At 44.4% G+C, this 22903-nt stretch overlaps 1 protein-coding gene across 1 annotated transcript in view; it reads right to left on the reverse strand.

Moving 5' to 3' along the window:
• The window catches only part of LOC137336012 (deleted in malignant brain tumors 1 protein-like), a 43170-nt gene that overhangs the window by 18575 nt on the left and 1692 nt on the right, over positions 1–22903 (reverse strand). The window contains exons 2-5 of the mRNA XM_068001516.1: positions 13005–13037; positions 12026–12340; positions 4135–4449; positions 1330–1638 (exon numbers count right to left, since the gene is read on the reverse strand). Coding sequence (XP_067857617.1) covers positions 1330–1638; positions 4135–4449; positions 12026–12340; positions 13005–13037 — 972 coding nt within the window. The remainder of the gene's footprint in view (positions 1–1329; positions 1639–4134; positions 4450–12025; positions 12341–13004; positions 13038–22903) is intronic.

Consider the following 22903-nt stretch of genomic DNA (forward strand, 5'->3'; position numbering starts at 1 on the left):
GCCGAGAGTTTCCAGGATAAAGCACATCTCATCATTGCGATGAATGTTATGTTGATTGATTCATTTAAGTCGGTAACATTTGTAACGGTTTAAAATACGACAACAGGATTTCTGTGCTATAGCAACGTGAACCTGTTTTGTAGGACTTTGTACAGGATTATATAAAGTTTTTCAGCACAGAAACAAGTCATTCTGTTCCCCGGATCTATGCCGATGTTTTTGTTCCACACGAGCCCCCTACCCCCTCTCCTTACTTCACGTCACCCTATGAACATATCCTTCTATTCCTTTCTCCCTCGTGTATCTATCTAGCTTCCCATTAAATGCATCGGTGCTATTCGCCTCAACCACTCCTTGTGGCAGCGATTTCCACATTCTAACCATTCTCTGGGTAAAGACGCTTCTCCCGAATTCCCAATTTGATTTATTAGTGACTATCTTATATTTATGGCCCCTAGTTTTATATTCCCCACAAGTGGAAACAACTCCTCCCCCTCTACCCTATCGAACCGCTTCATAATTTTGAAAACCTCTATCAGGTCACCTCTCAATCTTCTCTCGGGAAAAGAGCCCAAGCCTGTTCAGTCTTTCCTGATAGTTGTACACGTTCAGTTCCGGTATTATCCTTGTGAATCTTATTTGCACTTTGTCCAGTGCTTCTATAGCCTTTTTGCAACGTTGAGACCAGAACTGTGCGCAGGACTACAAGTATGGCCTAATCAAGGTCACGTTTAAGTTTCACATAACTTCTCTGCTTTCGAATTCTGTTCCTCTGGAAATGAAATCCAGCACTTTGTTTGCACTTTTTATTGTTTTGTTGCCCTGCGTTGCTTCTTTTAATGATTTGTGAATCTGTGCCCACAGTCCCCTTATTACCGCTGCGCCATTTAGACTGTTATTTTCCAAGCAGTACGGTGGCCTATTTATTCGACCAAACCTGAACCACCTCACACTTATCGATATTGAAATTAAATGGACAATAAAACATTCTGCAATTTTGTTGTATTCTTCCTCAGTATGAACTGCCCCCCCCCGCCCTAAATTTGGTGTCATCCGTAGTGGATTCACATGTATAGATTAAACAGTAAGTTGAGCCATTTATTAATGAAATATGTGCTGGACTGAAACCCTTTGGTCTGATGTAGTTCAATAATGAACCAATCTACTGATCAACCATCGGGGACACGTCCATTGCTGAATGAAAACATGAGATCTTCATCAGTAAAACTGGTGGATCAGTGAATGGTAGAAATAGATTCACTGATGAGAGACTCTACTCGAGGGAAGAACAGTTGGTGTATGTCAGTTCAATAGACTGTGAGGACTCACCCGAGCAGATGACACCGGCGTCAAGTGAGCATTTAAACTGTTCCCAGGATGAAACCGGACAATCCCACAATCGGGACTCGTTCCCTCTGCACTTGTAGTTCTCCTTCCACACTGGGCCGTTTCCCTCCCCAAAGTGAGCTCCTCCCCGGGTTGCGATTACTGCCCCGCACTGAAGGTGTTCACAGACCACACTGGCGTCTTCTAAACCAAAGTAAATATCACAAACCGTCCCCCACTGGTCTCCGTGTAGCACTTCAACCCGGCCGGAGCATCGGCTCTCCCCACCAACCAGTCGTGGGCCATGGTTTCCTGTTTTGGAAACAAATACAGATCGAAATAAATCCTAAATCACACTCAGTATAAAAACAGATGTTTAAGGTGGTAGATGTGCTGGCGATCCAGCAGGCTGATTTTTCCTGGATGGTGTCGAAATTGTTGAGTGTTGTTGCAGCTGCACCCATTTTAGGCAAATAGATAGTAATTTATCTCACTCCTGACTTGTGCCTTGTAGATGGTGGAGAGGCTTTGGGAGTCAGGACGTGAGTCACTCGCCACAGAATACACAGCCTCTGACCTGCTGTCGTAGCCACGGCATTTATGCGGCTGGTCCAGTTCATTTTCTGGTCAGTGGCGAACCCTTGGATATTGAAGGTAGGTGAGTCAGCGATGGTAATGCCATTAAATGTCAAGAGGAGGTGGTTGCACTTCCTCATGTTGGAGATGGTTATTACCTGTCACTTGTGTGGCGCGAATGTTACTTGCTACCTATCCGCCCCCAAATCTGTGTGATATCCAGGTCTTGCTGCAAGCGGGTAGGGACTGCTTCATTAACCGAGGAATTGCGAATGGAGCTGAACACTGTGCAATCATCAGCGAACAGCCCCACTGCTGACCTTATGATGGAGGGAAGATTATCGATGAAGCAGCTGAATATAGTCGGTCCTAGGACTGAAATTAGGAAGCACTTTTTAGAAAGGATAGTGAAAATCTGGAACTTTCCCCATCCGCTCCCAAAGAAAAAGGTTGTGGATGTTTGGTCAATCGAAATTTTGAAGGCTGAGCTCGATAGATTTTTGTTCGTTAATGGCATCAAGGAATACGGTTAAAAGGCGGGAAGATGGAGTTGAGGTACAGATCAGCCACGATCTAATTGAATGACCGAACTGGCTGGAGAGGCGGAATCCCCTATTCCTGCTCATATTTTCTATCGTATCATCTGAGGACAGTAAAATGCACAAATTATGTAATATAACTCCCCAATCTCCTCCCTCTGGCCTGATTGTACTGACCCGTGCTGGAGTACAGCCGCCCTCTGATACCCCACCATTCAATAAGTCTGACCCTGGACAGGGAGGGTCGGAAGGCTATTGCAGTGTGGAACAGTCAGATCCTACACACACACACAATTATATTCATAAGTGACTGGAAGCAGGAGCCCTGGCTTCGTCCCCCCTTGCTGGTGTGTGGGACTCTGAGGACAACTGCAGCCCCCAGACAGCGACCCTATAATTCCGTTGGATAAATGCTCCCTAATAATATTTATTAGTGATATTCACAGCCATGTTCAAAGAAACCTTACATTTTACCCTCAGAAATTCACTTCAATATTCTATCCGTGTACAATTGGTGTGGTCTGACGTTCAGACCAAAGTATCTGATTAGGTCAGTGCGGACATCGTGAAGTTAATATTCGATTTTTGTGGTCAATGGTCAGTTAATGAGATCAGTTAATGAGATCAGTTATCAGTGCCGTGTTAATGCGTTTAATGAAATCAATGGCCGATTCTTGGTCAATGATCAATTATTGAGGTCAGTGGTCTGTTAATGAGATTAGTTATTGTGGTTATTGATCTGTTCATGAGATCAGTGACCAGTTAACGAGATAGGTGATCAGTTAAAGCGATCGCTGTTCAGTGCCGCGTGAATCCATTTGATGCTAATTATGAACGTGTCTGCACCACTGAGGGGTTCAGTGAGTGACTCCGAGTCAGTTTCCGGGTGACGAGGACAGTCCACAGCTGCTGATATAATTGCGTGGTGAGCGAAGTGAAAGTCAGGGTAATGACCTCATGCACACTACATTGCAGAGGAGCGTTAGCAATGTAAATAGTGCCGCAGTTTTGAGATCAGGGCAGGTTTAATGTAGTCAGCGGATGGTTAATGAGGGCAGTGCAGTGATCAGAAAGTCAGTGTTTGAGCAATGAGGACAATGGACTGCCCGGAACATCAGTGCTCGGCGAATAAAGTCATGAACTTTCAGGATGGTTAACGGAAAAGTCCCAGAAGTAAAGAAGTCAACGCACGGTTGATCAAGACACCTTGTGCAAAACAATCGTTCCGCGTGAAGTCAACCTATAGTTAATGAAGTTAACTTATAGTTAATGAAGTTAACCTATAGTTAATGAAGCCTATCCATAGTTGATGTTGTTGTGCAAGATTAATGAAGTTACCATTATGGTCCATGAAGGGTGCGCACGGTTAGTGAGTCAGCGCAGGACCAGTGCGTTGATTGACAACGAAAGCTTGGTCAAATGTGAGAGAGAAAAATACATTCGGTGCAGGCGGTAAATAAACTCGTAACAAATCTACTTCTTCCAGAACAACTGTTAAAGTTTAGAAACTTCTTATTTATAAATAATTGTGAATAATTTGTACCGTGTTACACCAGACGTCGAACAATAATAGTAAACTGTCAGGGCGAGTTTAGATGTGACCGTGTTAAAGAGGAACACAGGAATGTCATCACCATCAGTTTTCCAAATATTAAGGAGGAAGTTAACTGTTTTTCAGTAAGTCTGTACTCACCGGAACAGATCACACTGGCATCGTTCCTGTGGGTGCACTCCTGCTGATTTACTGGAGAAAGAGGACAGTCCCACAGATGTGTCTCGTTGCCTTTACATTGAAAGGAATCACTCCGTAGAAGCCCAGTGCCCTCTCCAAAATAAGCACCTGTTGGCACGGACACTGCGACTCCACACTGAAGCTGCGCACAGACCACATTGGCGTCATTCAAATCCCAGTGAAGGTCACACACTGTTCCCCAGGTTTCACCGTATTGGACCTCTAGTCTGCCAGAGCATGGGGAGCCTCCGGATACCAGTCTGGGAATTTTGTGATCTAAAATCATAATCACCATAGTAATCATCATAATCAGAATAATACTAAATATTTACAAATGAATACACATGAGTAATCACAGATATGTGACTATTACTTTCAGATTGGTTCCATTCTGGTTCAATATGGACAATACTGTTTTCCCCCTAACGTTACTGGTTACACGATGACTGCATGGCTGTTGATAACATTTCTCTATTTATTGCTACCTTACCCAGTTGTCGTCACTGTGATGTTAATAACCCGCATTGAGAGAACTCGGAAAATTATCAATAGCGAGAGATGGGTAAATCCAAGTCAAACAATCTCTGTCCTGCCTGCACTGACTTTGGGTTCGCTCCACTGCCGACTGAATCCATGTTCTCCTCCAGAAACCAGAGGCCAAGATGGGCTGACAGAGGGCGCCCTCTCTTTTACCCTGGAACTGAAGGACAGAAGAGAATTCCGGACAATCCAGTCCCTCTCAGATCACACTCTCCTTTTACCCTGGAACTGAGGGACAGAAGAGAACTCAGGACCGTCCCATCCCCCTCAGATCACACTCTCCTTTTACCCTGGAACTGAAGGACACTGAGGGGAGAACTCCGGACCGTCCCATCCCCCTCAGATCACACCCTCCTTTCACCCTGGAACTGTAGGACACTGAGGGGAGAACTCAGGTCCGTCCCGCCCCCCTCAGATCACAATCTCCCTTTACCCTGGAACTGAAGGACACTGAGGGGAGAACTCCGGACCATCCCGTCCCCCTCAGATCACACTCTCCTTTTACACTGGAACTGTAGGACAATGAGAGGAGAACTGCGGACCGTCCCGTCCCCCTCAGATCACACACTCCTTTTACCCAAGCCACGATACATACGTTTTCTGATGATGGTCAAAGCCGGTACAGCTCATTAACCTAGAAATACCATAAAGAAGGCTTTTCACAGCAGTTTCTTCAATGTTTCTATTTTCCTCAACCAGAGTCCAATCCAACCCTCCACCGCTCTTTGTGAGAAAAATATCCCGACACCAGTCCTAAGTTTGTCTGTCTCTCCCTTCAGCATTTCTCACTTTGTTCCACTGTAAAGATTTAATTAAATGTCGTTTCCCAGATTCACCTGTCCTCTACGTTTAATACCTCCAGCAGCTCACTTCTGAATCACCGCAGTTCCCGCTACAAGGCCCACAATTTACCACATCTACCCGTAGACATCAGTCTCCAGGCTTTCCTACAAACCTCTTCCGGGGTTTGATTTTCCCCCTGCACCTGGAGACCGGAACTATGCACAATGCACAAGGCGGGGCCTTGACAGGGCTCTGTTTAGTTTAATTCTGACCAATTGTAATTGGTGACCAGAACTATAAACAATGCACACGACGATATCTGGACAGATCACTGTTCAGTTTAACTCCGACCTCTTGCACCTTGTGACCGGAACGATACACCGTGCGTGCACAAGACGATATCTGGACACAGCTCTGTTAAGTTTAACTGACCTACTGTACCTGGAGACCGGAACTATACACCGTGCACAAGGCAAGGCCTTGACAGATCACTGTTCAGTTTAACTCTGACCTCTTGCACCTTGCGACCGGAACGATATACCGTGCAGAAGGCGATATCTGGACAGAGTTCTGTTCAGTATAACTCTGATCTCCGTGACTTGTCCTGTACCGTTTCAGTGACAAAGTCCAGCATCCGCTTTGTTTCGCTGATTATTGTTTTTCGGTGAATGAACATGTTGAGGTTCAAGGCCACGAAACCCACTTGATATTTCTCCCCGTCACTCTGGCTAGTCCCATCCCATTCCCGCAGTCCGCCTATCGCCCACTTTCCCTTCCCATGCGCAGCACTTTCCACGTGTCCCTATTAAATTCCATCCACAGATGATCCTCCCATTTATATAATGTCTCCGGTTTATACTGGTTGCTCAGTATAACCTTTATATTGATTGCTCCATCCCCTTCCCTCACCTTCTGCTCCCTTTGATAAACGGAACCCAGACCGCTCCCTTTGATGACCGGGACTCAGACTGCTCCCTTTGATGACTGGGACCCAGACCGCTCCATTTGACGACCGGGACCCAGACCGCTCCCATTGATGACCGGGACCCAGAACGCTCCCTTTGATGACCGGGACCCAGACCGCTCGCTTTGATGACCGGGACCCAGACCGCTCCCCTTGATGACCGTAACCCAGAACGCTCCCTTTGATGACTTTACAGTCAGAAATCGGGGAAATTATAATGGGGAACAAAGAAATGGTAGAACAATTAAACACATACTTTGGTTCTGTCTTCACAAAGGAAGACACAAATAACCTGCCAGAAATGTGAGGGAACCAAGGGTCCAGTGAGAGGGAGGAACGGAAGGAAACCAGTATTAGTAAAGAAAATAGTACTAGGGAAATTAATGGGGCTAAAAGGCTGAGAAATCCCGAGGGCCTGATCATCTACATCCCAGAGGACTAAAGGAAGTGGCGCTGGAAATAATGGACGTATTGGTGATCATCTTTCAAAATTCTATAGACTCTGGAATAGTTTCTACAGATTGGAGAGTGGCAAATGTAACCCCACCATTTAAAAAAGGAGGGAGAGCAAAATAGAGAATTACAGACCAGTTATTCGAACATCAATAGTGGGGAAAATGGTAGAGTCCATTATAAAAGATGTGATAACAGGACACTTGGAGGATATTAACGGGATTGGGCAAAGTCAGCATGGGTTTATGAAAGAGAAATAATGCTTAACAAATCTACTGGAGTTTTTTGAAGATTTAACTGGTAGAATAGATAGGGGAGAACCAGTGGATGTGGTGTATTTGGATTTTCAGAAGGCTTTTGATAAGGTCCCACACAAGAGGTTAGTGTGCAAAATTAAAGCACATGGGATTGGGGGGAATATACTTGCATGGATTGCGAATTGGTTGACAGACAGAAAACAGAGTGGAGGAATAAACGGAACTTTTTCCGGGTGGCAGGCAGTGACTAGTGGGGTACTGCAGGGATCAGTGCTTGGGCCCCAGCTAGTCACAATATATATCAATAATTTGGATGAGGGAACTCAATGTAACATTTCCAAGTTTGCAGACGACACAAAGCTGGAGTGGAATGTGAGCGATGAGGAGAATGCAAAGAGGCTCCAATGTAATTTAGACGAGTTGGGTGAGTGGGCAAGAACATGGCAGATGTAGTATAACGTGGATAAATGTGAGTTTAACAACTTTGGTTGTAAAATCAGAAAGGCAGATTATTATCTGAATGGTGATAGATTGGGAAAAGGGGAGGTGCAACGAGACTTGGGTGTCCTTGGACACCAGTCGCTGAAAGCGAGCATTCAGGTGCAGCAAGCAGTTAGGAAGGCGAATGGCATGTTGGCCTTCATTGCAATAGGTTTTGAGTACAGGAGCAGGGATGTCTTACTGCAGTTATACAGGTCCTTGGTGAGACCACATCTGGAGTATTGTGCGCAGTTTTGGTCTCCTTATCTGAGGAAGGATGTCCTTGCCATGGAGGGAGTGCAATGAAGGTTTACCAGGCTGATTCCTGGGATGGCAGGACTGACGTATGAGGAGAGATTGGATTGACTCGGCCTTTATTCACGAGAGTTTAGAAGAAGGAGAGGTGATGTCATCGAAACAGATAATATTCTAACAGGACTAGACAGACGAGATGAAGGGAGGATGTGCCCGATGGCTGGGGATCAGGGGTCACAGTCTCAGCATACGGAGTATGTCATTTAGAACCGAGATGAGGAGAAATTTCTTCACTCAGAGGGTGGTGAACCTGTGGAATTCTCCACCACAGAAGGCAGTGGAGGCCAATCATTAGATGTATTCAAGAAGGAGATAGGTATATTTCTTAACGCTAAAGGGATCAAGGGATGTGGGGAAAAAGCGGGAACAGGGTACTGTGTTAAACGATCAGCCATGATCATTTTGAATGGCGGAGCAGGCCCGAAGGGCGGAATGGCCTACTCTTGCGCCTATTTTCTACGTTTATATGTTTCTATGACCGGGACCCAGACCGCTCCCCTTGATGACCGGGACCCAAACCGCTCCACTTGATGGCCGGGACCCAGACCGCTCCCTCTGATGACCGGGACACAGACCGGTCCCTTTGATGACCGGGACCCAGACCGCTCCCTTTGATTACCGAGACCCAGATCCCTCCCCTTGATGACCGAGACCTAGATCGCTCCCCTTGTTGGCCGGAACCCAGACCGCTCCCTTTGATGACCGGGACCCAGACCGCTCCCTTTGATGACCGGGACCCAGACCGCTCCCTTTGATAACCGGGAACCAGACCGCTCCCTTTGATGACTGGGACCCAGGCCGCTCCCTTTGATGACCGGTACCCAGACCGCTCCCTTTGATGACAGGGACCCAGACCGCTCCGTTTGATGACCGGGACCCAGACCGCTCCCTTTGATGACCGGGACCCAGACCGCTCCCTTTGATTACCGAGACCCAGATCCCTCCCCTTGATGACCGAGTCCTAGATCGCTCCCCTTGATGGCCGGAACCCAGACCGCTCCCTTTGATGACCGGGACCCAGACCGCTCCCTTTGATGACCGGGACCCAGACCGCTCCCTTTGATAACCGGGACCCAGACCGCTCCCTTTGATGACAGGGATCCAGACCGCTCCGTTTGATGACCGCTACAATCAATGTTCAGGGCCTTCCCTTAATCGCAGTTCCTATCCGTGAACATTCCCTCTTTTTTTTGGATGTTTTTATCAATCTCTGCATGTGGGCCTCTATAGAATGACAGCATTTATTGCCCACCCATAGCTGCCCTTTAGGAAGTGGTAGTGAGCCACTTCTTGAACCGCGGCAGTCCATGTGGTGAAGGTATCTCTCAGTTTTGTTCGGTCGGGGGTTCCAGGGTTTTGACTGAGGGACGATGAAGGAACAGCGATATATTTCCAAGTCACGATAGTGTGTGACTCGGAGGGGAATTTGGAGGTGACAGTGTTTCCATGCACCTGCCGCCCTTGGCGTTCTAGGTGGAGCAGGTCATGGGTTTGAGAGGAGCTGTCGAAGAAGCTTTGGTGAGTTGCTGCAGTGCATCCTTTAGTTACTACACACTGCAATCCCGTTGCACCACTGGTGGAGCTAGTGAATGTTTAAGGTACTGGATTGGCTGCTGATCAAGCAGACTGTTTTGTCCTTGATGGTGTCGAGCTTCATGGGGGTTGTGTGAGCTGCACGTATCCAGGCAAGTGGAGAGGATTGCTTCATACTCCGAACTTCTTGGTGGTGGAGAGGCTTTGGGGGGGCTGTTAGGTGGGGAAGTCCAGTGTTTTGACTCAGCGACATGAAGGAACTTTGAGGTGGTGGTGTTCCCATTCACCTGTTGCTTTTGTCCTTCTAGGTGATGGAGGTCTCGAGTTTGGGAGGTGCTGCCGGAGAAACCTCAGCCAGTTGCTGAAGTGCATCATGTAGATGGTACAGACTGCAGTCTCGGTGCGCCAGTGGTGGAGGAACTGGATGTTAAAGGTGGTGGATGGGCTGCCGATCAAGTGGACTGCTTTGTCCTGCATAACGTAAAGCTTCTTGATTGTTGTTGCAGCTGCACCCATCCAGACAAGTGTAAAGTATTCCATTACACTCCTGACTTTTGCCTTGTAAGTGGTGGAGAAACTTTGGGGAGTCAGGAGGTGAACACTTGCCACAGAATATCAGCTTCTGACCTACTCTCGTAGCCACAGCATTTTTGTGGCTTTCAGTTAAGTTTGTGGTCATTGGTGACGCCCAGGATGGTGATGGTCAGGGATTCGGCGATGATAATGCCATTGGATGTAAGGGGGACATGGTTAGTCTCTTTCTTGTTGGAGATGGTCATTGCCTGGCACTTGTTTGACATGAACGTTACTTATAATTTATCAGCCCAAGCCTGAATGTTGCCCATGTCTTCATGCATGGGGACAGGGACTGTTTCATTATCTGAGGGGTTGCGAATGGATCTGAACGCTGTGCAATCATCAGGGAACAGCCCCATTTCTGACCTTATGATGGAGGGAAGGTCATTGATGAAGCAACTGAAGATGGTTGGGCCTAGGAAACTGCCCTGAGGAACTGCCGCAGCAGTGTTCTGGGCTGAGCTGATTGGCCTCCAACAACCACAACTATCTTTCTTTGTACAAGATATGAATCCAGCAACTGGACAGTTTTCCCTTTAATCCTTATTGACTTGAGTTTTACCAGGGCTCTTTGGTCCATCACTCGGTCAAATGCTGCCTCCATGGCCAGGACAGTCACTAACCTCACCTCTGGAATTCAGCTCTTTGTCCCTTGTTTGTAATGAGGTCTGGATCCGAGTGGTACTGGCGGAACCCAAACTGAGCTGCAGTGAGCACGTTGTTGGTGAGTAAGTGCCGCTTGATAGCTTCTTAAGTCACTTTGCTGATGATTGAGAATAAGCTGATGGGACGGGAATTGGCCAGGTTGGATTTGTCCTGTTTCTCGTGGACAGGACAGACCTGGGGAATTTTCCACTTCGTCGGGTTGATGCCAGTGTTGTAGCTGTACTGGTACAACTTGGCTGGAGGCAAAACTAGCCCTGGAGCACAGGTCTTCAGCGCTACAGCCGGGATGTTGTCAGGACCTGTAACCTTTTCTGTGTCCCGTGCACTCAGCCATTTCTTGATATCACGTGGATTGAATCTGCAGAATGGATCTAAAGACAGAAAGCATTGACCCGGCGGTAGCCCTTGGCACGGTCTAAAGACACCCAAAGCCCTTCTCATCGCCTCAATTACCTTTAAACTACAGCCACTGTTGTTAATTGGCAAAGGGGACAGCCACTTTGTGCAAAGCAAGATCCCACAATTAGCAAATTGTAAAATTGTCGCTTAATATGTTTTGATGGTGATCAGGCGAGAACTATGGGCCAGGATTCCAGGAGAACTTTTTGCTCTACTTCCAATAGTTGCGTTAATCTAGTGGAATAGTTTAATGCTCTTTTTAACTCGTGAGAGACTCTGTCCTTTTTGCCTTCTCGATATTCGTTCAAAGCTTAAAATGATTGAAGGCGTGCAGGCAGATGTGGGATCTCACTGTGCAGTTTCCTCCAGTGCTGCTCACAGTAATCGCGGACCCAATGTCCAGGTTCCCCCCGAGACGGAGAAACCTCCCTCCCCAGTCTCAGCTTCAGAGTCTGTGTAAAATCTCAGATCTCACAACATACGATGAATGCAGGGGCACAGCCGTGCTCACGGCGCATGCCCGGTAGCGGTTGGTGGGTTCAGAATGGAGAGTTGGATTGAGTTTGGGACATTTCCAGCTGTTCGGATCATTCACCGCGGCTCTGGGTCAAATCTCAGTGGGAACTTGTTCTGTCTGCTGTGTAAATTTGCCGAGTATCAGGTATTTACTGCTCCCAGTGGGGGATGTTTAATAAATATAATAATAGGGATATTATAACACAAACAGTGATCCTAATATTAACAATACAACATTAATAATAATCTGAGAATACTGGAATTATCATCTCACTTTCCGGGTACGGACAGTCCCGGATTATTTTACTCTCGCTTTTCCCGGAAACAGTCAGACCCGGCGGGAGATGAGAGACAGAAGGAAGATTTTTACCTGAGCAGATGACACCGGCATCACTGGAGTGTGAGTAGGAATAGTGACGCCATGGATATGAATCACAGTCCCGCAGAGCGGCCTCGGTCCCGCCGCACTGAACACCCCACGTCACAATGGGTCCGGACCCTTCCCCAAAGTGAGCCCCGCCCGGTGCTGACAGCGCGGCCCCGCAGCCCAGCTCCCGACACACGACAGCGGCGTCCCGCAGGTCCCAGTAATGATCATACACAGTCCCCCACCATCCTTTGTAGTGAATCTCCACTCTCCCAGCGCACGGACTACCTCCGTTCACCAGCCTCAGCTTCACAGTCTCTGTAAAATATCAGAAATAACATCAAGCGGTTACAGTGTATTGAACCCCCAGTCTCCCAGTGCACGGACTGTCCCCATTCACCAGTCTCACAGTCTGTAAAATATCAGAAATAACATCAAGCGGTTACAGTGTATTAAACCCCCAGTCTCCCAGCGCTCGGACTGTCCCCATTCTCCAGTCCTCCAGTCTGTAAGCACGAAGCGGTTACAGTGTATTAAATCCCCGTCACCGGGAGATTCCCAGCCGCAGATCGGCTCCCACGGGGCGGATGGGCGATAGGCTGAGAACGTATTTCAGACTGAAGATGTCGGCAGAAGGGCGTGGCTTCAATGGTCAGCTGTCCTTCATGCTCAGAACTGATTGGCCAAGCGTAATGAGAGCCCAGCTCCAGTCAAGATACGAAGAATTTTTGCCTCCTGAGCCAATGGAGAAAGAGGCGGGGCTGGGTGTTCATGTGATCGCCATGGCCTTGGTTACATCGAGTTGCATTGAAACTACTGCACAGGTGTTCACGTTCCACACGAGCCTCCTCCCTCCCGACTTCATCTCACCCTATCAACATATCCTTCTATTCCTTCGTCTCTCATCGGCTTATCTAGCTTCCCCTTACAATGCATCGATTCTATTTGCCTCAACAGAGAATCTGAAATAAAGGGCGATTACCTGACCGGTCAGCCTGACTGTTCCCAGGTCTGCCTGAAATGAGACATCGAGAATTAGAGTTCGCTTGGTCAAGAAATGAATGAAAATATCAGAAAGAAAAGTTAAAATACAACAAAGTTTGAGTAAAAATTCCCGTCACTTTGTGTAAGAAATGATACCGGGGTCTGTGATTTCATCTGTTCTTCATTCATTATAAAACCGGAAACACAGTCTCTGAAACATTACAACATTTGTAACGTGCCTACAATTTATGCAGAAAATTAGTACACACACGCGCATACACACACAAATACACAAAGAAACACAGACATACACACAGACACACACATATAACCACACACATATACACTCACACAGACAATACACGAAGATACACACAAAGACAGATTCATACACAAAGACACAGACACATACACACTTACATACATACATATATATAACCCCAGCACTGACAACTGGGAACAATATTTCTGACCCACCTTCAAACTGAACAAGACCCATTAACCCGACTCGTTTGTTTCGTGTCTGACACCCAATGTTCTAACCATTCTACTTCGTCTCCTCCTGTACCATACGCCTATTTTACATTCCTTCTTGAAATCCACATACACTGGATGTACTTCACTTTCATTGTCTATATAGCCTGTACAATTAGTGATATCTCCTGAAGCATCCATTAAACTTGCTAACAAAAATCTGCCTTGAGTAATTCACTTGTGGGCACTTTGATTATTTCAGGTATCTCTCATTGGTCACCGATTTCAACTCGAATTATCGTAAGCGGGAGGGGATAGGGTCAGAAATATTATGCGTTATTTAACACAGTACAATAATCGCTCTGGTCGATGCGTAACACGTGGAGAATAATTCCACTCATCGTTATATGTACCAAGATCTTACATTGTTCTCAGGATGTGCACAATGCTGGATCTGCCCCAATTATTACCCGTGTGTAGGTGTCCTGAGAAGGTGGTGGTTATGTGCCCGCTCCTTGTGCTGACGGTGCTCTGACCAATTATTAGCCGTTTGTAAATATTCTGAGAAGGCGGTGGTGATGGGTCCGCTCCTTTTGGTTACGGTGCTCTGAGAAGGTGGTGATGATGAACTCGCTCCTTGTGTTGACAAATGATGACAGAAATATAGGAACAGGAGTAGGCCATTTAGCCCCTCGATCCTGTTCCGCTATTCAATTAGATCATGGCTATCTGTGACCGAACTCCTTATACCCGCTTTAGCCTCGTACCCCTTACTACCTTTGGTCAACAAAAATCTATCAAACTCAGATTTGAAATTAACAATTGAGCGAGCATCAACTGCCGTTTGCGGAAGAGAGTTCCAAACTTTTACCTCCCTTTGCGTCTGGAAGTGTTTCCCACTTCACTCCTGAAAGTCTTGTCTCCAATTTTTAGTCTATGTACCCTCGTCCTAGAATCCCCAACTAGTGGAAATAGTTTCTCTCTATCGACCCTATCAGTTCACCTTAATAGCTTGAAAACTTCCATCAAATCACACCTTAATCTTATGAATTCTAGGGAATACAACCCTCGTTTGTGTAATTTCTCCTGGTAATTTAACCCTTAGAGTCCAGGTATCATTCCGGTAAATCCACACTGTGCTCCTTCCAATGCCAATATATGCTTCCGAAGGTGCAGTGCCCAAAACTGAACACAGTAATCAAGGTGTGGTCTAACCAGGGCTTTATACAGCGGTAGCATAAATTCTACCCCCATGTATTCTAACCCTCTAGATATAAGGGCCAGCATTCCATTAGCCTTTTTGACAGTACTCTGACCATTTATTACCCGTGTGTAGATGCCCTGAGAAGGCGCTGGTGATGGGTCCGCTCCTTGTGGTAACGGTGCTCTGAATATTCATGACACGTGTGTATATGCCCTGAGAAGATGGCGGAGATGGGCCCGCTCTTTGACCAGCTGCAGTGCTCACAGTGATTGCCCTCTTACAGTGAAGTTAAGTCGCGAATTTCATAATTTCGATCCAAAGTCCATGAAGGAACCGAGATATACCTTTAATTAAAGATTATTTTATTGTGTGATGAATTTCGGTGCCTTACTCATTAAATTCCTAACTTCCTCAAACAAAACACAATTTTAAAAGAAGAGTTGATCAGGTGGGATCTCGCCTCCTAACTCCATGCGGGCTGTTCCTCGATAATTTTCTGCTCTATGGGTTCTCTTGTAACCTGCCCTCTCCGATTTGTGACATCATTTTACCAATTAATGATGACCGGTTAATGGTCCTCTCGTTTACTGGTTAAGCTTTACTGCTCTTTAAAATGCAGCCAGTATATTGACCTGCTCCCAATCCCCGATGATATTCTGCCCTCCAGTATTCCCGGTCTCTTACTATTTTCTAGGTCATATATTATAGATATTGTGTTGACCTGCTCCCAATCCCCCTGATGGTAATGTACCCTCCAGAATTCCCGGTCTCTTTCTATTCTCTAGGTCATATATTATAGACATTGTGTTGACCTGATCCCATCTCCCTGATGATATTGTGTTGCACAGATTTCCTGGTCACTTTCTATTCTCGAGGTTATGTATTACAGTCTCAAGATAAGGGGTCATCCATTTAGGAGAGAGATGAGGAAAAAAATCTTCACTCGGAGGGTTGTGAATCTTTGGAATTCTCTACCCCAGAGGGCTGTGAATGCTCAGTCATTGAGTACATTCAAGACAGAGATCGATGGATACTACGGCATTAAGGGAATCAATGGATATGGGTTAGGTGCGGGCAAGTGCAGTTTTTTTAATTCATTCATGGGATGTGGACGTCGCTGGCAAGGCCAGCATTTACTGCCCATCCCTAATTACCCTCGAGAAGGTGGTGGTAAGCCGTCTTCTTGAACCGCTGCAGTTCGTGTGGTGACGGTTCTCCCACAGTGCTGTTAGGAAGGGAGTTCCAGGATTTTGACCAAGCGACAATGAAGGAACGGCGATATATTTCCAAGTCCGGATGGTGTGTGACTTGGGGTGGGGGGAACGTGCAGGTGGTGTTATTCCCCTGTGCTTGCTCCCTTGTCCTTCTAGGTGGTAGAGGTCGCGGGTTTGAGAGGTGCTGTCGAAGAAGCCTTGGCGAGTTGCTGCAGTGCATCCTGTGGATGGTACACACTGCAGCAACTCGCCAGGGTTGAGGTAGTAGATCAGCCATGATCTTTCTGAATGGTGGAGAAGGCTCGAGGGGCGGTATGAGCGTCTCCTACTCCTATTTCTTATGTTCTTATGACAGTGTAACACCGATTCCTGTCCTCAGCTGTGCTTGCCGAGAATTCTTGAATGATAGCCAGCTTCTCAAACATAATCTCACAGGTGTCTTTCTGTACCCGGTTCTGTAGTGTAGACTGTGCGTGACTTGTTTCGACCCCAGTAGTGCCTCACAGTCCTTCCCAACTCTCCCCTGATAATAGTCAGTGCCCAGCAAATTCTCCTTTCCTTTCCCATTGACAGACTAGTGGGAATAATCTTTCACTATTTCCACCCCTGCCTCAGCTGATCCGCTACTAAAACCTTTGTCCATGCCGTTGTTACCGCCAGACTGGACTATTCCAATGCTCTCCTGACCGGCATCCCATCTTCCACCCTCCATAAAATTGAGCGCATCCAAACCTCTGCTGCCCGCACCTAACTCACACCAAGTCACCTTCTCCGATCACCCCTGTGCTCGTCGACCGACATGAGCTGCTGATCAAAGAATGCCTCAGTTTTAAAATTCTCATCCTTGTTTTCAAATCCCTCCATGGCTTCGCCCCTCCCTATCTCTTTAATCTCCTCCAGCCCGACAACCCTCAGAGATCGATGCGCTCCTCCAACTCTTGTCTCTTGCGCACCCCCGATTTTAATCGTTCCACCTTTGAAGGCCGTGCCTTCAGTTACCTAGATATTAAGCTCTGGAATTCCCTCCCTAAACCTGTCCATCTCTCTAAATCTTTCTCCTCCTTTAAAACGCTCCTTAAAACCCACCTCTTTGAACAAGCTTTTGGTCATCTGTCCTACGAGGTCCTTATCTGGCTCAGTGTGAAATTTTGTTTGATAATGCTCCTGTGAAGCACCTTGCGACGTTTTACTACATTAAAGATGCTCTATAAATGCAAGCTGTTGTTGTTAGTTATTCTCTTAAAAACGATCACCATCTGAATAATTCTTATGTTACAGTGATTGAAGAAGAATTCCCAGCACCACCTTCACAGGACAGCTAGGGATGGACTGCAAATGACCCCAGAACACCATCACCACAGGAACTGGAGGGTTCAAAAAGAACGGCCGTCACCACCTTCTCAGGGCAGATGGACAATAAATGACCTCAGAACACCATTACCAAATGGACAGGAGGGTTCAAGAAGAACGCCCGTCACCACCTTCTCAGGACAGATGGACAATAAATTCCACCCCGGGCAATGATGCCCCCACCCTAAATCAATAAAAACAATCTACAACAACAACTTGCATTTATATAGCACCTTTAACACAGTAAAACGTCCCAAGGCGCTTCACGGGAGTGTAATCAAACAAAATCTGACACCGAGCGACATAAGGAGATATTCGGACAGGTGACCAAAAGCTTGGTCAACGAGGTAGGTTTTAAGGAGCGCCTTAAAGGAGAAGAGAGAGGTGGAGAGGTTTAGGGAGGGAATTCCAGAGGTTAAGGTCTAGGTAACTGACGGGACGGCTGCCAATGGTGGAGTGATTAAAATCAGGGGATGCACAAGAGGCAAGAATTGGAGGACAACCGAGACTCCCAAATCCGTCCATTGGTTGATGGGCCGAATGGCCTCCTCCTGTGCGGTACCTACTGTGATCCTATGATCTAAGATACATCGGATAAATGTTCAGTCTTTTCCTTTTCTCAGACGGTATTATTTCCCATTCATCTACACAACTCTCTTAACCTGCTGATTCCTCCAATATCTCCTGTATCCTTCCTCACAGTTTCCAATCCGCTCTCATTTGCTATTTTAAACAAATGTTGAATCTAATTCTCTGTGAACCCATGTCCAAATCATTGATCTAGACAGAGAGTATATCCACTATCCCAACGCTCTCCTGATCGGCCTGACATTCTCCACTCTCTGTCAACTTCAGCTGATCCAAAACTCTGCTGCTGGTATCCTATCTCGCACCAAGTCCCGCTCACTATTCACCCCTGCCCTCACTGACCTGCATTGGCTGCCGGTTCCCCAATGACTCAAATTTCAATGGTCGCACAAAACCCCACTAATGTCGTGCTTGGTGCGAAATTGTTGAGTTAATTGTAAACGTTTTATTTCAGTCAGTGTGCTCTTGTATCACAACAAACAGTGAAATACAATTATTAATATAATTAAAAAGAATCTGGAAGGACATGAAATAAAAGGGCAGAAGTTGGGGATATTCTGGTTCGGGAATTTAACTTCCTGAATGAGATACAAAGCCGCGCTCTTTTTCAGTTCATTGAAATCAACTACAGGGGTGATTTATTGATTACCAAATACAGTCAATACCGAGTGTTTATAAAAAGTATTCCTCCCACAACAGATTATTATGTATGTCAATAATCAAAACAATAATTAAATACTAATATATTTCTGGATCAATTTGACAGCTTTCACAATTAAAGGAGTTCATGTTGGATTTACGAAGCAAATGAAGTTCAAACATTAATTGTAGCTGGTTCCAGTAATGGAACTTGACCGTTAACACGTCGCGATCCACCAATTATTCGTAGTATTATTGTTACTGAAACATTTAACTTTACTTGAAATGTAAGATTATCGCCGAGAGGTATCCGCTATTAGCGAAGTAACTGTTAAGGCGTTGGGTTGAGATGCCTCAGTCTGAGTAGAACAGTTTAAAAAACTCCAATAAAACACCGGACAGAGGGAGGTCACACCAAACAATCCAGACTCTGTGGTCAACAGCACAAACAGCAATTTCCAACACAATAACTTTATAGTCTTAACTAATCCCTGAATAAACGATACCACGCATAGAAAATAACCAAACATGCAGCGAATATTTACAAGACCGGGGAAAATTGTTCCGGTCGCTTTCTGTCGAAGATAAATATACAAATGAGTTTAGTATTTGTTGCACAAAAGAACCAGAGTATAGAACATGTGGAAGGAGATTGAGAAACAGGTCCCGATATCTCATTAAACACATGATACTGTGTAAAAAGTATGGGGCATGTGGAAGGAGCTTGAGAAACATTAATTATTACATCACACTGTCCATATAAACACATGAAAAAGAAATTTAATTTAAAAAGGTCATAATTTTGAATATTATCATTAACTGAAAAAAATACTCACACAGCAAAGCTCCCGGAGATTTAGGAATTTTCAGTAATTGAGACAGTTCACTTAATAATAATATTAATAATTATTAATTGAACAATAGAATCACTAACTGAACACAAATTCTGATACTGCAAATCCACCGGAGATTTAGGATCTTCAGTAACATCATTTTTGGAGACTGTACTTAATAATAATTATATTAACTATTAATACTAATTGAAACAATATTGGTTCCTTCTCTAGTGAACATTTAATTATAAAATATTTATAGTCCTTGTCCCACAGTCTAATGCTGAACAAACAAGTCAATATATTTTTAATCAATTCTCTGTATCACACCGGGGTCAGACAGCGCTTCAACTCAGAAATATCGGGGACAGAAATGTCTGTGTGGGATCAGTCGGCAGTCGGTGCAGCTTTGACTGGTGTTCTACACTCAGTGAGTTAACTTACACCCCTGACTCCGATACTCTCTATTCTAACAGTGACCGCGCTCTACTTCTAACAGGCTCAGTTTAAATAGTCCGATTCGAATTTCAACTCCAGTCTGCCCTGTCTCCAGAAGAACCGCAGGTGGAAGGCGATTGAGAAAGAATTCCCGATTTATCATTCAACACAACATAAATCTGTATAATAAGTATGGAGCATGTGGAAGGAGCGAGAGAAAAGATAATTAAATGACACTGTATACATAAATGTGTGAAATAGAAAGCTTAATTTAATATAAAAGGGTGATCATTTTAAAGATCATCACCAACTGAACAACAATCCTCACACAGCAAATCCCACATTTAGGAAATTTCAGTAACATCATTTTTGGAGACTGCCTTTAATAATATTTATCCGAATAATTAATGCTAATTGAAACATTATTGCTCCACCTCTAGTTCATATTTAACTTTGCAATATTTACAAAACTTGTCCAACAATCTAATGCTGAACAAATTATCTAAAAATGTTTATTTCAATTCTCTGTATCGCACGGGGATCAGACAGCTTCTACTGAGAAATATCGGGGACAGAAATGTCTGTGTGGGATCAGTCGGCAGTCGGTGCAGCTTTGACTGGTGTTCTACACTCAGTGAGTTAACTGACACCCCAGACTCCGATACTCTCTATTCCAACAGTGACCGCGCTCTACTTCTAACAGGCTCAGTTTAAATAGTCCGATTAGAATTTGAACTCCAGTCTGCTCTGTCTGTACAAGAGCCGCAGGGGACAAATTAAAACAAATTGCCGCAGTATTTGTAATCAATTTCGGTTTAAAATCTAAGTTTGACACAAATGTCCTCCGGTAATTTAAACTCGGTGTTAATCAGATCTAAAATATTCTCAATATGTTCACTGACACCGACAGAAATGAAGAATAGTTGTCTGTTTGAAGCAGATGGAACATAAAATCAGACAAACAAAAATGTGCATTGAACAAAAATTGGACAAATTTAATTATTTTTAATTCACACATCACACGATCGCATTCAGAGACAAATTTGAATAAAATATGCACACGTTTTATAAATTGGCTTTCATGAGCATGAGATTTGTGTAAATGATTCAGGGAGTATACTACATTTCATATTCTTTCCATGTTTTATGCTTTGCAATGAACCCTCTTTAAATCATCTACAGAAACAGTATTTTAGTATTCAATCAGTTTTATAATATGAAATGAGATTTGCCCTAATACTTAAAGTAAACGCACAATCGACCTGATAACAGTGCGAGAACGTTTCCCTGTCTGCACGACAGCATTTCTTACTGATAGAGATTAATAAATATAATAAAACAAACACTGGAAACAGCGAGAAACTGAACTAAGTCATCGACCGACAAAATTAACAAAATATCGAACATGTGGCAGGTGATTGAGAAACAAGTCCTGAAGTCTCATTGAACTCCACAGGACACTGTGCAAACAGAATAGGGCACGTGGAAGGAGATCAAGAAACATTAATTACAAGACACTGTCCATCCAAATTCACAAATGGAAAGAATGATTTGATATAAAAAAAAGTTTATAATTTTGAAGATAATCGCTAACGAAACAAAAATACTCACACAGCAAATGCCCCGGAGATTTAGAAACATTGTTATTATTTTCTGGAGAGTGTACTTTACAATATTTACACTTATAATGAATATTAATTGAAACAATATTGTTGCATCTCTAGTTGATATTTAATTATACAATATTATAGACCTTGTCCAACACTCTAATGTTGAACAAGCTGTTTTGAAAAAATCAGTTCAATTCTCTGTAACACACGGGGGTCAGACAGCGCTTCTATTGAGAAATACCGGGGACAGAAATGTCTGTGTGGGATCAGTCGGCAGTAGGTGCAGCTTTGTCTGGTGTTCTACACTCAGTGAGTTAACTTACACCCCAGACTCCGATACTCTCTATTCTAACAGTGACCGCGCTCTACTTCTAACAGGTTCAGTTTAAACAGTCCGATTAGAATTTCAACTCCAGTCTGCTCTGTCTGTACAAGAGCCGCAGGGGACAAAATAAAACAAACTGCCGCGGTATTTTTTATTCAATTTCGGTTTAAAATCTACGTTTGACGCAAATGCCCTCCGGTAATTTAATCTAGGTGTTAATCAGATCTAAAATATTCTCAACATGTTTATTGAAGAACTGTTCTCTATTTGAAGTTGATGGAACATAAAATCAGACAAACAAAAGTGTGCATTGAACAATAATTCTACAATTTAAATTATACTTTTCAATTTTCACATTACACGATCTCATTCAATGATAAATATTGAATAAAATATGTACCTTTCCTGCAAATTGGTTTTTATGAGCAAAATATTTGTGCAAATGATTCAGGGAGTAAAAAAAATGTCATGTTTTTCTCTGTTTTTTGCCTTGCAGTCAACGCCCTTTAAATCACCGACAAAAATAGCATTTTAGTATCCAATCAGTTTGAGAAAATGAAATTAGATTTAACTTAATACTTAAAATAAACGCACAATCTATCTGGTAGCAGTGCGAGAACGTTTCCCTATCTGTAAACCAGCATTTCTTATTGGTGGAGATGAATAAATACACAGATCAAGAAACATTACTTACAAGAGGACACTGTACATCCAAATGCCTCAAATAAAAAGCTTAATTTGATATAAAAGGTTTAAAATTCTGAAGATACTCGCTAACTAAACAAGAATACTCCCACAGCATATACTTGGAGATTTAGTACCTATTAATAACATTATTTTTTAGAGAGTGTACTTTATAATAATTGGACTAATAATTAATACTAATTGAATCAGCATCGGTTCCATCTCTAGTTAATATTTAATTATACAGTATAATACGGACCTCGTCCAACTCGAATGTTGAAAAAACTATCTGAAATATGTTTATTTCAATTCTCTGCATCACACGCGGGTCAGACAGCGCTTCTACTGAGAAATATCAGGGACAGAAATGTCTGTGTGGGATCAGTCGGCAGTAGGTGCAGCTTTGACTGGTGTTCTGCACTCAGTGAGTTAACTTACACCCCAGACTGTGATACTCTCTATTCTAACAGTGACCGCGCTCCACTTCCAAAAGGCTCAGTTTAAATAGTCCGGTTAGAATTTCAACTCCAGTCTGCTC

Source organism: Heptranchias perlo, chromosome 20 (genome assembly GCF_035084215.1).
Source record: "Heptranchias perlo isolate sHepPer1 chromosome 20, sHepPer1.hap1, whole genome shotgun sequence".
NCBI classification, from domain to species: Eukaryota; Metazoa; Chordata; class Chondrichthyes; order Hexanchiformes; family Hexanchidae; genus Heptranchias; species Heptranchias perlo.